The sequence below is a fragment of the Podarcis erhardii genome, assembly GCF_964252035.2.
Source record: "Podarcis erhardii genome assembly, chromosome: 2".
In the NCBI taxonomy this organism is placed as follows: Eukaryota; Metazoa; Chordata; class Lepidosauria; order Squamata; family Lacertidae; genus Podarcis; species Podarcis erhardii.
The window spans coordinates 120,867,431-120,883,010 of NC_138498.1; the positions used below are offsets into that span (position 1 = coordinate 120,867,431).

Below are 15,580 nucleotides of genomic sequence, written 5' to 3' on the forward strand. Positions count from 1 at the left end.
CTCTTGTGTTCCCATACCCTAGAAGAAGCACCATTCTGCAGCCCCCCAGAGACACAAAATTTCAAACTTCAAAGAGTTATGTGCACACATTTTATTCTACAAAACGCCGCTTTCATGCCATCATAGTCCTGGACAATCAACAGCAAGAGACCAAAAGTGCCTTAAGATATTTTTGCGACATACTCAGAAACACTTAAGACATACGGGACCAAGAGACAGGATTGGGAAAGAAGCCAGACCCCATATTTTAAGCAACTCGAGATGAAATTCTCCATCCGCTTACCTGGGAGTAAGCCCTATTGAACTCAGTAGGGCTTACTTCTGAGTAGAAGGCTGCACTTGGAAAGGATCAGCCAATTATGTGAGTCTCCTAGTAGCCCTGTCATGGCAGGACTTTGGGGCTGTGGCCCAAGGTCCCATTCAGCAGAAGGCACAGAGACCCCCTTCTAAACGCAGTTATGCCACACACACGACCACCTCGAGAGGGGGATCCCAGAAGACCAGTTAGCCTGTGCGGAAGTCACTCAGCCTGGCTCCTTTGCACCAGGCGATAATAGGGGCCCCTCCGGCTCATCAGCTCAGAGTGCGTCCCCTCCTCCACAACCTCCCCACCCTCCAGGACGACGATCCTGTTCGCGTTTTCCACCGTCTGCATCCGGTGAGCGATCACCAGCACCGCCCTGGCCTGGCCGCTCATCAGTGACTGCTGGATCTAGGGGAAGAAGCCAGAAAACCCCTCTTAGATTTATTTTATTTATTTATTAGGTTTATATCCCAGCCCTCCTCCAAGCTCAAGGTGACGTATATGGGGCTCTTCCTCACAACCCTGCGAGGTAGCCTAGGCTGAGAGGCAGGGATGGGCTCAAGGTCACCCAGTGAGCTTCAAGGCTGAGTGGGGATTTGAACCCAGGGCCCAGTCTAACACACTAACCACTGGCTGTGTGTGTGTAAGAGAGAGACTGAGAAAGATGTTTGTAAGCATTATGAATCCTGCTGTTTTCCCACACAAGGATATAGAGCATGGAGTGCTCCATATTAATTATTATTATTATTACCCTGCCCATGTTAGGTAGCCCAGCATTTGGGTGGCAGAATAGCATGTGGCTCAGGATAGATATAATTTTGTCATCCTAAGGTTGGCCAAACTGGAAAAATAATGATGGGAAAAACTGAAAGGATAAGGTCTAAAAGTTGACTAGCACTGGAAAATGCAAGTCCATTTATTAATATTATAAATATCAATAACATAGGTAAAGGCAAAGAACCCCTGGATGGTTAAGTCCAGTCAACGGTGACTCGGGGGTTGTGGCGCTCATCTCGCTTCAGGCCGAGGGAGCCAGCGTTTGTCCACAGACAGCTTCCTGGGTCATGTGGCCAGCAGGACTAAACCGCTTCTGGGGCAGCAGACCACCGTGATGGAAACCAGAGCGCATGGAAACGCTGTTTACCTTCCCGCCGGAGCGGTACCTATTTATTTACTTGCACTTGTGTGCTTTCGAACTGCTGGATCGGCAGGCGCTGGGACAGAGCAAAGGGAGCATTTGGGTGTCAGAATAGCATGCAGTCCAGGATACACACTAATCATCATAATCATAATAATTTATTCTTTATACCCTGCCCATCCAGCTGGGTTTCCTCAGCCACTCTGGGCGGCTCCCAACAGAATATTAAAACCACAATAAAACATCAAACTTTAAAAAGTTCCCTGTCAATATAATTTTCTCATCCTAAGCTTGGCCAAACTGGGGGGAAATGATGGAAAAAACTGAAAGGGCAAGTTGGTCTGGTCCCCAGTGAGCATTTTACTAAAAGCTGCCTGGCACTGGAAAATGCAAGTCCGCTTATTAATATTATAAATAACAATAATATAAAACCGCCACACCCACTCATGGCTAATGCTTCTCATGTCAACCAAGTCCCACAATTCCTCCCCTGCCCTGACACTCACGGCAGCTTCGCTCTCCACATCCAGAGCACTTGTGGCCTCATCCAGCACCAAGACCTTGGGGTTCCGGATCAGGGCCCGGGCGATGGCCAGACGCTGCTTCTGCCCTGCGGACAGCTGGCCTCCCTTCTCCCCGACATCTGCAGGAAGGCAAGAACAAGAGAGAAGGGGTGGGAAGAGGGAAAAAGAAAGCCTGGTTGCCAGAGGAGTGGGAGTGGTGGCAGGTGTGCAAAAGGCGAGTCGCAGGTAAAGGAGGATCCCGAACTCCTGGGTTCATTTGATGGGATGGAGTGAGCAGTTGGGTGGAGGGTCAGGCACAGTGACAAGAGGAGCTGAGGCTCAGAGACGGGAATTCTCACTCGTCACAAGAGACTGGAGCCCCACCAATTTTCCTGGAGGAATTCAGTGGGCCACAGAAATTCATGTTATCTCAGAGAGGGTAAGAATCAGGCCAGCTGCCTTTTCTGGAAGGAGAGTGGAGTTCTGCCTCTGGCAAAAGGAGACGGGAGGAAAGAGGTTTCACCCACCTGCAGCGAACCCTCCTTCCAGCTCATTGATGAAGCCTAAGGCGTTGGCTTCTCTTGCTGCAGCCGCCACCTCTTCCTGGCTGCAATCCTGCACCCCATAGGCGATATTGTCCCATATGGAGCCAGAGAAGAGGACCGGCTCCTGTCCCACCAGCGCCACCTGCAGGCAGAATGAAGTGCAACGACTAGAGAGAAATTGGGATTCATTTTGCATTTGAAGCACACTCCACCATATTTGCACCTTCTCAAACAATAAGAGAACTGAAACACAGGTGAACCTTCAACATTCACAATTCTCTGAATTTTGCAACCCTGTTTTCAAACCCAAAACATTTCAAAAATGTGCATAAGAAATGAAGATGTTAGTGAAAACAGCCTACAAAAATGCTTTTTTATTGGGAGAAATTGCTTGCAAAAATGTGTGCATTAGTCAAATCTGCAGACAATTACATGTTCATTAGGAGAGATTTGCACTGAAATATTGAAAAATTTTCGTGCAGATTTTTAAAAGCAAAACCCACAAATTGCTGCATTAATGTACAGAACTAAATTAAAGTTGGAAAGATGAGAAACTGAGAGAACAGGAAGGGGCAGGCCCTTCCATCCCTTCAAATATCTGAAGGAGGCTCTCATATCCCCTCTGAACCATCCCTTCTCAAGGCTCAACAGCCACAATTATTCCTTGCAAGCATCTCCTTATGGGAACTCGTCTCTGGTCACCCTCCCCTGGAAAAAAACACCACAATTTACAGCTTAAGTACCAGGCTGGGAAGTGTTTGTGTATCACGAAATCTCAGTGGGCACGGCCTTTTGCAACCCACATTTCCTCTCCAGTGCTCAGCCACACCCTGTCGTTTCCTCTTTTGCAAAATATGCTTCCTGTTTTGTGAAAAACAGAACCGCCTTCCCCTTGGCACTGACAACTCTCTAGCATCCCCAAAATCCTTTGGAACTCCCTGCCAATTGACATCAGGCAGGTGCTTTTGCCGTATTCTTTTCAGCGGCTGCTAAAACATACATGTTCAGGCAACCCTATCAAAATTTGGGGAACACTAACAAGTGTCTCAACCTGGGTTTTGTTTGTTTGTTTAGCTTATGGTTGATTTTAATTATTTTTCAATGCTGTAAATAGTTGTTTTCAACTTTTTCAACTTTTTAAATTGTTTCTTCTTGCTAACTGCTTTGAGGTTTTATTACAAATAAGTGGTATATAAATCTTGTGAGAAATGAATAATTTGGGAGCCTATGTCCTTTTAAAATGTAGGTTTGGGGGGGGGGTTTATTGGGCTGTTGTTTTTATTTGGATTATGGATTTTTAAAAAATCATTTATACTTTTCAGATATATACATTTCACTGATTTTACAATCATTATGACATTTTAAAACTTGACTTTCTTCCCCCTCTTTAATCCTGCCACTGTTTTTATCTGTTTACAATTTATCTGTAAATATTTAATAAACCATTTCCATTCTTTTATTAAAAAAACTTGTTATCTTGATTTCTTTTTCTTCCAGTAGAGTTTCGCCATTTCTGCATATTCCATAAGAAAGAATGGATTATGGATTTTGTGTTTTTTATATTATGATTTTACAGTGGACGCTCGGGTTGCAAACATGATCTGCGTGGGTTGCAATTCAGCGCTTCTGTTGATGTGCGACCACATCCCTAATCCAAAAAAACACAACCTGAAGCGTCTGTAACCCGAGGTATGACTGTATTCTGTAAACCACCCTGAGACCCGAGGACACACGGCGGTATATAAATTCAATAAATAAAATAAATAATAAATAATGAAGGGGAAACAGGAGTTTGATGTCAGCCACACTTTGTGGGCTCCCTGCTCACCTTGCTGTGCAGGTACTTGTGCTCATAATCCCGGATCGGGACCCCGTCCAGCAAGATCTCCCCAGACTGGGGCTCATAGAAGCGCTCCAGCAGTGCCACGCAGGTGCTCTTCCCACTGCCGTTGAGACCCACAAGCGCCACCACCTCCCTGGGACGGAGCTCAAAGGAGACGTTCTGCACAGGAGGAGCAAGGAAAGGAGAAAAAACTGGGGCTGTGATTCACCTATGGAACTCACAGCCACCAGACAGCTATAAACCTAGATGGGGTTTGAAAGACCGTTCTAAAATTCCCAGCGTGGTTTTAACAAGCCATCCCTCACCACGGGGAACTCTGGGAAATGTAGCTCCCTGAGGGGAATAAGGGGTCTCCCAACCACCCTCAGAACTCTTAGCAAACTACAGTTCCCAGGATGCTTTGGGGTAAGCCAGGACTGTTTAAAGTGGTATGATGCTGCTTTGAACCTTTGGCCCAAATGGCTGGCCCACTGCATTGGGAGGTCGGTCAAGGGGGTCCCCGTTCTCACTTAAAGAGACAGGCCTCCCCATAAGGCCATAAAGTCCAGAATCTCAAACTGCCTCCCAGCACCACTGAGCCGAGATTCTCTGCTCCAACATCCTCAGGGGACCAGACTCTTGGCCATGTACCTTTAAGACCTGAAGATCAGGGCGGGAAGGATAGCAGAAGGAGACGTTCCTGAAGGAGACGTGACCTCGGAGGAAGTCGGGGGCCAGCGTCCCCTCAGTGCGAACGGACGGTTCCCGGTGCAGGTAGTCAAACACTTTTTCTGCCGCTCCCACATTGCTGAGCGCATCTCCGTATATGTACATCAGGGTCTGTGAGGGGCGAAAGAAGAGCAAGACAAGGAGGTTTGTCAATATGCTAAACTTATTTCACAATCCCACAATTAGGGGAGTATTCGCTTTATCCTTCTCTTAAATTCAGGGAGTGTCTCCTCTGCGGAGAGAAAAAGGGATTTATTTATTTTTGGTGGTGATATGGACTCTTTAAGAGGCAGAAAATAATTGTCCAAGTTACTCTGCTTGAGAATTAAAGACCGTGAATCTCTATCTGTATCGGGACACCTGGGTCTTTTTGCTCTTCTCATTTCTGGAATTCTGCATGTATCAGGAATATACTGATAAATAAGTATACTTCTCAGATCAATTGGTGGAGACCCAAATCCACAGTCTCATCCAGTCCAGATTTATCTACAGCTACTTTGTGGACAGGGAGGTAATAGGAGGGTAAAAAGATAAAAACCAAACAGGACGTTCTTTCAACGTAGTCTCTTCAGCAACAGCAATTTCCCCTCTCTTTCAGTTTGTTTAAAATATAGGGGGTCAAAGGAATTAAAAAGGATTGTAAGAGATTCAGAGGTTTTGAAGGTTAAAAGTCCTTAAAATAAGTTTTAAAATCAGTTTTCAAAATGTGGAGATATAGCCAACAGGAAATCAGGGTGAGGAATGCAAGGCTTTGTTAAAACAAATTTACAACGCTGGGTTCACAAAGTTCTATGGTGCAAATTCCTGGGGTTGCCAGAACACATAAAACAACCTTGCCTTCGAAAAGAGGAATTTTAAAAAGAAAAAAAGAGGGGAGAGAAGCCAGCAAAGCAAACCCGTGTCGTATAATTGAAAGGGAATATGCAGAGCTCTGATAAGGTTTAAGGACGCTCTCAAGGTAAATTTCAAAAAATGAAGTATAAACACCGACAAATGGGAAACACTGGCCTGTGAATGCGCCAGTTGGAGAACAGCCTTTACCAAAGATGTCATGGATTTTGAAGATGCTCAAATTCAGGACGAAAGGGAGAAACTAGCTAAAAGGAAGGCACATTTGGCAAACCCTCACCATGATCAACTCCCGCCCAGAAACCTACAAACTCACTGTTAAGACCAGGGTTATGGAAGACAATCTTACTCGGCTGTGAGGGATCGCCAGCGAAGAAGACCTCAACACCAGCTTGGCCCTGGCCCTTCAAGGCCAAAATGGGAGTTGCCAGCAGCTCAAGACATTTTGCCACCTGAGGCAGCAAACCTACAGAGCTGCCACTGGTTAATGCTGAACCCAATGGACCAGTGGTCTGACTCAATATAAGGCAGTTCCTTGAAGGATGTAGAAGCAGAAGATGGACACAGTATGTGGAGAATGAAGGGAAGGGCAGGAGCATCACACCCATTTAAAAAGCTGAAGGCGTGACTCCAATTGCGGAATAGCCAGAATGCCATTCAAGGCTGGAATGCCAGCACTGTTGCAGCCTCCCGTTGCGGATTTTCACCCACCTCTATGTAGTCCCCGAAGTCCATCTGGTAGAGAATGAAGGAGAACAAGTTCCCTTGGGTCATGAGGCCAGAACGGATCTGCTGGTACCCAGAGTGAAGCATGATCAGTTTCAGACTCAGCTGCAGGAGCTAGAGAGAGAAATTCGGGGGAAGATCTTGAGGACCGGCAGCCACCCTAGTAGCCACGTTTGACGGCTTGGCTGTTCTGCTCACCCCTTTCCCCTCCAAGGATGAAATTCAATTCAGTTGGTCTCTGAATCTATCAAATCTGCACTTTCCCAAAATGAGACAAAAAACCTAAAGACAGGCAGACTTTGAAATTTAGACTTCTCCAAATTTGGCAATGCACTGCTCCAGCCAAGGAATGTGTATTAAGAGGAAATGCTTGCAGAAATGTGCCCATTACTTGAAACTGCATATGTTTATTAGGAGAAAGCCACTCTGAAATGAAATGCTCATGTGTGTTTCTAAAAAAGAAAACTCACAAACCGCTGCAGAAATGTGAAGAACAGAATTTAAGATTGCAAAAAGAGAGAAACCGGGAGAATGGACGTTGACAGATTTTTCCCTCCCTCCCAGGTTCTCCAAGAGTCAAAGATGCACCCAGTTTAAATCAGAATTAAATAGGCCTGTATCCTTTTGGAAAGTTCTTTGTTATTTCCCCTGTCCTCATTTCTATTTTGGAGCTTCCGGTTGGGCTATGAAAGAGAACTCCACTGTCCAACCCAATGAAGGCCTTTTGGCAAGCAATGCTCAGTTTTAAAAGTTTTTAAAGGAAAAACACCACAGAGCAGGGAGGTCTTCAGAGTGCACTTAAAGGTCTGGAAGAAAGGGGGCCATGTGCCCCCCACCTAGAAGAGCATCCCACGTCTGCGGGGTCACCAGTACAAAGACCCTTTCACCTACCAGCCTAATTTATCCCACTGGTAGGTATATAAGAAGAGACGCGGGTGGCGCTGTGGTCTAAACCACTGAGCCTTGGACTTGCCGATCAGAAGGTCAGCGGTTCGAATCCCCGCGACGGGGTGAGCTCCCGTTCCTCGGTCCCTGCTCCTGCCAACCTAGCAGTTCGAAAGCACGTCAAAGTGCAAGTTGATAAATAGGTACCGCTCCGGTGGGAAGGTAAACGGCGTTTCCGTGCGCTGCTCTGGTTTGCCAGAAGTGGCTTAGTCATGCTGGCCACATGACCCAGAAGCTGTATGCTGGCTCCCTTGGCCAATAAAGCGAGATGAGCGCCACAACCCCAGAGTCGGCCACGACTGGACCTAATGGTCAGGGGTCCCTTTACCTTTTTAGGTATATGAGAGGGGATTGTAGGATGTTGAATTCCCCATGCCTGCCTGTGGGCCTGATTCTGCCCCCTGCCATACCTCCTCACCCTGTACATCCATAAACAAACTGGCCAGTATGAAGACACTACAGTGGTACCTCAGGTTAAGTACTTAATTCGTTCCGGAGGTCCGTTCTTAACCTGAAACTGTTCTTAACCTGAAGCACCACTTTAGCTAATGGTGCCTCCTGCTGCTGCCGCGCCGCCAGAGCACGATTTCTGTTCTCATCCTGAAGCAAAGTTCTTAAACTGAAGCACTATTTCTGGGTTAACAGAGTGTGTAACTGAAGCGTATGTAACCCGAGGTACCACTGTACAAGCGACCTGAAGTATAGGTGGATTCCTATGAGGCAAGACACTGTGATAACAGCAAGAACCTTTATTAAACTAACAGAACGGGACCACAGGGGCAAAACAACTGCTTATATACATTTCTGAAGGCCTGGCCCACTCCCACCATGATTGGCTGTCTATACTTCTAAGCTGCAAATCATGACTCAGAGTTTAAGGCCCAATGGCAGAGGCCCAAATCCTGAAACGTTCTGTGATTGGATATCATGTATCGAATCCGAACACAGGAGCTCAGAATCCTTAGTCCAGACCCAAGCTCAGGCAAACACAGACCACTGAATACATAACACCACCAACGCTCGATATTCCCACGTGAACAGTGACCTTGAAAAAGCTGCCCGGGATGCCAAGCTGATTGGTCAATGGAAGAACGAAAGAAAGGGGTGCCATTTCCAGAAAGCTCTCCTGCCACAGCTCTCCTTGGGAGGATGCTTGTCCCCTTTCTGACCCCCCCAAGCCTCTCCCCTACACAAGACCCCAAGGACTCACCCGTCTGAGGAGCAAGTAGACGGCCCTCTCCCAATCTCTCCGGTCCTTCAGCCGGTGGGTCTCGGCCAAGGCCGCATCGTAGCGCTCAGACTCCTCCTCCTCGGTGGCGAAACTGCGCACCGTCTCCACGGAGGAGACCGTCTCCCGCACCACCTCCCCAGAACGTGCCAGGGAATCCTGGATCGCCTGCAGAAGAACCTGCAGAAAGGAAAAGAAATGGCAAAGGGGAGAGTTTAGGAGTCTGCGCTAAATGCCAGAGGGGGGCAGACCACTGGGTTTGGCTGCAAGATCCCATTACTTCAGACTACATGCCCACCATTCCTTTAAAGAATGTTCAAAGCCCATTTCCCCCCTCCCAAAAGAACATTGGGAACTGTAGTTTATCCCTCACCCCTAACAAACTACACTTCCCAGGATTCCTTTAGGGGTGTGTGCTTTAGCTTACCTTAACATGACTGATTGACAGCAGGGTTCAACAGACTACAACTCCCAGCATCCTTGACCATTGGCCCTGCTGGTTGGGGCTGATGGGAGTTGTAGTCCAACAGTCTCTAGAAGGCACCAGGCTCCTTATCTCTGGTCCACAACATTACCAAATCCAAAGAGACCAGCAAATCGACCATAACTCCTTGGGTACGATCACTTCTCTTTTTTTTTAACAATAATTTTTATTAGTTTTCAATTACCATAATCCAGTGGTAGCCTCATTATAACATTGCCAAATTATAATACAAGTTGTTGTTGTTGTTTAGTCGTTTAGTCGTGTCCGACTCTTCGTGACCCCCTGGACCAGAGCACGCCAGGCACTCCTGTCTTCCACTGCCTCCCGCAGTTTGGTCAAACTCATGCTGGTAGCTTCGAGAACACTGTCCAACCATCTCATCCTCTGTCGTCCCCTTCGCCTTGTGCCCTCCATCTTTCCCAACATCAGGGTCTTTTCCAAGGAGTCTTCTCTTCTTATGAGGTGGCCAAAGTCTTGGAGCCTCAGCTTCAGGATCTGTCCTTCCAGTGAGCACTCAGGGCTGATTTCCTTCAGAATGGAGAGGTTTGATCTTCTTGCAGTCCATGGGACTCTCAAGGGTCTCCTCCAGCACCATAATTCAAAAGCATCCATTCTTCGGCGATCGGCCTTCTTGATGGTCCAGCTCTCACTTCCATACATCACTACTGGGAAAACCATAGCTTGAACTATACGGACCTTTGTTGGCAAGGTGATGTCTCTGCTTTTTAAGATGCTGTCTAGGTTTGTCATTGCTTTTCTCCCAAGGAGAAGGCGTCTTTTAATACAATACAAGCACTAATCCCAATCATACAGGTGCCAAATTATATGATTTACCGGTAGGTGGCCTCCCAATTGATGGGTTTGATGATTTGCTTTGTTTCTGCATTCCAAAATCTTATCCATCTCAATTACACTCTAGTCAAAATAACAATCCCTTATTCAACAACTGCAATATTAACGACATCCACTCGTCTTGACACATTAAATGATTTATAAACCCATAGGTGAAGCATTCAAACTATATATCCCTCTTCCTCCTGCTTGTGTCAGTTATTCTGTTTGTGGTATTCCTTCCTGTCCTTGTAGAATGTTATGTCTATCTATTCCCACTTCTCACATCCACACCATATATTTATAAAGCACCCTTACAGCAGTCCTGGCTTCCCCAAAAGAATTCTGGGAATTGCCTTTAATATTTCTCTCAAAGGTTTGGAAAACAGGGAACAGCAATCCCTGGCAAGAAGCTCCCCTTTCGTTTCTTGAACTCGCAGCTCCCAGTCTCCCCCCGCCTGCCCTCAAGGGCCCCCTCACCTTGTAGCGGGCATCGTAGACCTTCTGGGCCGCCAGCATGACTGGCACCTCAACGAGGGTGAGCAACGTCAGGCGCCACGAGAGGCCAAGCATGAAGGCGCAGAGCCCACAGACCTTGATCAGGATGCGGAGGAAGATGTTGGCGTTGAGAGGCACCCAGTCGCTCATCATGGTGGTGTCTCTGGAGAGGCGGGAGGTCAGGTCTCCTGCGGGGCGAAAGGAGAGGCCGCTCAGAGACGGGAGACTGGAGGGATCAAAAGCGCATTCTAATAAAAAATATTTTTTAAAAAATAAAAAAGCTCTGCCCGAGGCAAGACGGATAACAGCAACAACTGGGGGAAAGAAAGACAGAACATCTTGCAAGGACAGGAAGAAACTCCTATTTCTCTCTATTGTTGATTGTTGTGACTATTGCTTTCTGTGCATGAAAAAATGAAAAGAAAAACACTTTTCTAAGAAAAGGATGGAAAGGAGAAATAGTTGGTGGATTAGCAGATGGAGGGATGGAGAGAACGACCGATAGATGAATCAAGTCCTTTGATGAACAGATGAAGGAAAGAAGACGCTCTTGATGAACTAGAACTCCCATCATCCCTGCCCACTGGGCATGCTGGCTAGGGATGATGGGAGTTGGGGGTCCCATAATATCCGGAGGGCACCAGGATATTCCTTACCTCTGAACTCGGCAGCAAAAACAAACATGAAAAGAGTTGCCCACTTGAGTGGCGAAGCAGGATCTTGGGAGACCCAAGTTCAAATCCTGGAAAGCCTCACATCTTGGCATTCCTCATGGAGCCTCAGTTATGCAACCCATAAAATGGGAATATTTAAGGCCCGGTCATAACAGAAGTGTTGCATGGAGGAACCACCACAAGCGCTCTGTACGTGCACTAGAGGCATAGCTGCCAACTTTTCCCTTTTATTGCGAGGAATCCTATTTGGAATAAGGGAATTTCCCTTTAAAAAAGGGAAAAGTTGGCAGCTATGACTAGAGGACACTCAGGGAGCTGGACTCAAAGGCAGGCCAGGCTTTGGAGCTAGGGGGCTCTCACCTGTTTTCACCTCCTGGAAGAACGCCAGGTCTTGCCGGACGAGAGAAGAGAAGAGGCAGCTTCGGATCCGGATGATGGCCCGGGAAGAGGACATCGTGAAGAGTCCCCCGCGTGCGCCGGCAGACAGCGAGCTGGAACAGAAATGGAGACTGCTCTACAAAAGGAAACTGTGAATGTGTGAGTCCCACTCTGGAGGGTAGGAATCAAAATGGCAAAATCGGAGTTTCTGGGGCACCCCCCAAGATGTGATCACCTTTTTGAGTCACATTCTGGAAACGTGGGGGCTTTCCTTTGCAGTAGAAAGCAGTTCTCCAAGCACCCCCTCCCCCCCCCGAACTGCTTTCTGAATTCAATTTAATTCCAAAGAAATAATTTAACTCCCCAGATTATGAGAAGATTGCACACACCCCAGCCGAGCCAGGGCTCCTTTGTTTTTTGGGCAGGGGGTGTTGTCAGGAAGAAACCCACCTTCCGAGCGACACCAGGCACATGAAGAAGATGGCGGACGTGAAGGCATCTGAGTCGTACTTCTTGCCCAAGATGTCAATCAAGCTTCCCGTGTAGTAAGGGATGAAGGTTTCACCTGCAGAGAGTTTGCGCTTTGAAAATAGGGAGGGGGGACTCTTTGGAAACAGGAAGAGACCATTCACCCTGTTGACACCTCCCTGCACAGACAGGCAGACCTTCTCCAAGATTTCAGGTGGGGGGCATGGCTCCATCTGAAATTGAGCTAATTAATTTTTATTTGTTTTCAAACTTATAACACATCAAAACCAAAGTACAGTGGTACCTCAGGTTAACTACTTAATTCGTTCCGGAGGTCCGTTCTTAACCTGAAACTGTTCTTAACCTGAGGTACCACTTTAGCTAATGGGGCCTCCTGCTGCTGCCACACCGCTGGAGCCCGATTTCTGTTCTTATCCTGAAGCAAAGTTCTTAACCTGAAGCACTATTTCTGGGTTGGCGGAGTGTGTAACCTGAAGCATATGTAACCTGAAGTTTATGTAACCCAAGGTACCACTATAAACTTAATTTAATACATTTTTTTTTCTAAAAATGGGTTTCCCACACTCTTAGATATATTCCATTTCTTCCCCTTCTACATGTTATTTATTTTACAGATTTATCTCTAATTTAGGGTTCCCATATTGCAAAAGTTGTTGAGCAAAATCACACACAAAAAACCTATTTTAAAGGAAATTTGCCAAAATCTATCCTTCCTAAATCGGCCAAATCCCGGCTGTGTCCTGGAAATTCCAGACGCATGGCAGCCCTGCTCTAATTAACATCAATTTTCCGGCAAACTCCTCATTCCTCAGCTGTCCCTTTACCAACTCATGCATGTAGATAAAACAAAATGATATCAAATAACGACGAGTGAGGTTATAGTAATTTAAATCTTTCATTCTTCTTTCCACCCTGAATTATCCCTCAGTTTCCAGCCTCTGCCTGTTTGTGCGAACCTTTTGAGCGGAGACTCTTCCTTTCTGTACATAAACCAGATTATTTCCTTTCCATGTTCAGTCTTTGTTATTGAGTTATAACCTCTCAAGGCCATTATTTACATTTCACTGGCAATAAAGCTTTTACAGCCTGTGTGGAAAGGAGGTGTACCAAACATACGGTCTTCTATTTCCAAATAATATGTACAGTGGTACCTCAGGTTAAGTACTTAATTTGTTCCGGAGGTCCGTTCTGAACCTGAAACTGTTCTTAACCTGAAGCACCACTTTAGCTAATGGGGCCTCCCGCTGCCACTGCGCTGCCGGAGCACAATTTCTGTTCCCATCCTGAAGCAAAGTTCTTAACCCGAGGTACTATTTCTGGATTAGCGGAGTCTGTAACATGAAGCGCATGTAACCCGAGGTACCACTGTATGTATCTCTCTCACTTCCCACTTCTCTCTCACACACACATGCAAACCAACCCTACTCACAAAGCACAGCCGTGGTAAGGAAGAAAAACGCCCCTGCGAGGTAGGACACATCTGGGCGGAAGAGCTTCACCAGCTTCCAGAGGGTGGCCTTGTCTTCTCCTCCCTTGTTCTCCTCCTCCTCCTCCTCCTCCCTTTGCCCCAGGACGTCCCAGATGAAGTGGGCCAGAACCACTGCCCCATAGCCCAGCAGGAGCCAGGACCGAGGGGCTGACGACAGCAGGAACGGAGGGTCTCCAAAGCAGCGCCCCACGGCGAGATAGAGGGGCTGCAGCAGGCTCACAGCAGCCAGGCCTGCGAGGGGCATCTGGGAGGGCCAGGCCAGGGAGAGGAGCCCCCGGGCCCCACAGAGAACCAGCAGGCGCAGAGCCGCCTCCAGCCAGGCTGCAGGGACCCCCAGGGAGGCCAAGGCGGAGCGCTGGAGATCTAGCAAGGGGAGAAGGACCATGTCGCACAGGATGAGAGGGACGGCCAGCTTCAAGGGGGCAGGCAGCATCATGGCGGCCGAGTCTGGGGAGAGAAGGAATGGCCAGGTGTAATTAAGAGTCTGAAGTGTGAGAGAGAGTTTGTGCAGGGAGAATCTCAGCAGCCTAACCCACACGTTGCTGTTGCCAGGAGTGCTGGAACGGAGAGACCTGCTCCCTGGTGCAAGGCCCATTTCCACCTGGCCTAGGGGGCGGAGCCCAGACTCACCTTGAGCAGCTAAAAGAGGCTCCTGGGAGGGCACTGGGACGTTGCTGGGTTGGGGCAACTGGTTAAAATGTTTAAAACGTTTTCCTCTGTTTTGTTTTTGTCAGGTTGGTGTTGGTCAAATGTTTACTTGGGGTTGGTGGTTATTTTGAGCAGAACTGTAAACTTTTTATTCTTGTTATTGTTGTTGTTATTGGTTGCTATTGGTTTATTGGTTTGTTTGTTGCTTGTATAGGATTTTTTTTATATATGTTTGAGGTTTCATTGTGTTTTTAAATATGTTGCAAGCTGCCCAGAGTGGCTTGGGAAACCCAGCCAGATGAGTGGGATATGAATTGAACACCACCACCAACAATAATAATAATACAGTTGTTGTACTACAACAACAACAACAACAACAACAACAACAACAGCAACAACACAGTTGTACCTAGGATCACAAATGCCTTGGCAGTTGAACGCAGTTGGAAAGACACGGATCCGATCCGATCTCAGGGACTACCAGTTATTCTACATCAAGTAAACCCGCCGCCCCCCCTCCCAAAAGATGAAATCAAACATTGCGCGAGAGCTTCTTTTGCAGCATCTCCCCGATTTGCATTGAAAACCCCCCGCGCTTCATGCACCCCCCCAGCCCCCCCTTGATGCCCTTATCCTGGGTATCCCACCCGCCAGCCCCCTGGCCTTCCTCTCCCCTGCCCGCCTTACCTGCCCTCCGGTCTCCCAGGGAGGAACTGAGCTCTTCTGCGCTCGCGGGGGCTCGAACCCGCGCCCACTTTCGCTTTCGAAAGGGGAAATCCAGCCGCTTCCCTTCCCCCGTCCACGCGGCCGCGCTCCCCGCTTCCGCCGCCAGGGGGAGCCCGCCGACTGCGCTTTAGACAACCTCCATCACAGCTGTTCTCAAACTCTTGGCTGACATTTTCAGGAAAAATGTTTGCCTGCGCTGCTCCCAGTTTTTTTATTGATGCGAAGTACATTGGAGAACAACTCGCATCAGTGCTTGATTTATAGCACAGGACGCAAGTACTTTGTAATATGAGTGTGGGACATCCATAAAGTCTAAAACAGGGGTAGGCAAACTAAGGCCCGGGGACTGGATCAGGCCCAATCACCTTCTAATTCCGGCCCGCGGATGGTATGGGAATCAGCATGCTTTTATATGAGTAGAGTGCATAGCTGTCAACTTTCAGATTTGAAAAAAAGGGACCAGCCTCACCTGTTCCAGGGAGCCCCGAAAATAAGGGATCAGCAGCCTCACCTGTCCCGGGGACAGACTACGGGCTATCTAACAATCCGGGATAGCAGCGGGAAGCAGCACTGG

The 15,580-nt window shown here is 47.7% G+C and overlaps 2 protein-coding genes and 1 long non-coding RNA gene across 6 annotated transcripts in view; 1 reads left to right on the forward strand and 2 right to left on the reverse strand.

Moving 5' to 3' along the window:
• Positions 1-15,580, reverse strand: part of LOC309337333 — an 86,864-nt gene that overhangs the window by 29,059 nt on the left and 42,225 nt on the right. The window lies entirely within an intron of this gene.
• The window catches only part of LOC309336990 (major histocompatibility complex class I-related gene protein-like), a 73,727-nt gene that overhangs the window by 16,403 nt on the left and 41,744 nt on the right, over positions 1-15,580 (forward strand). The window lies entirely within an intron of this gene.
• LOC309336641 (antigen peptide transporter 2-like) lies at positions 54-15,072 on the reverse strand. 2 transcript variants are annotated; one of them, XM_081852721.1, is made up of 12 exons: positions 14,263-14,312; positions 13,573-14,079; positions 12,105-12,219; positions 11,637-11,767; positions 10,585-10,790; positions 8,772-8,969; positions 6,602-6,730; positions 4,964-5,152; positions 4,319-4,492; positions 2,473-2,632; positions 1,949-2,085; positions 54-712 (listed from the first exon to the last, which is right to left on the reverse strand). In XM_081852721.1, exons 2-12 carry the CDS (start codon positions 14,066-14,068, stop codon positions 521-523), a joined length of 2,127 nt encoding a protein of 708 aa, XP_081708847.1. In that variant the 5' UTR covers positions 14,069-14,079; positions 14,263-14,312; the 3' UTR covers positions 54-520. The 2 variants fall into 2 exon arrangements, with proteins under 2 accessions (XP_081708847.1, XP_081708846.1); XM_081852720.1 differs by lacking the exon at positions 14,263-14,312 and adding an exon at positions 14,968-15,072 and having other exon boundaries at positions 59-712.

Excerpts from the sequence above, each read along its gene's own strand:
- LOC309336641 (XM_081852721.1), bottom strand. The coding sequence starts at position 14,068 with ATGATGCTGCCTGCCCCCTTGAAGCTGGCCGTCCCTCTCATCCTGTGC. Across the intron at positions 2,633-4,318 it reads ACAAGTACCTGCACAGCAAG|GTGGCGCTGGTGGGACAGGA; the intron begins GTGAGCAGGGAG and ends TTCTGCCTGCAG. Across the intron at positions 713-1,948 it reads ATGTGGAGAGCGAAGCTGCC|ATCCAGCAGTCACTGATGAG; the intron begins GTGAGTGTCAGG and ends TTCTTCCCCTAG.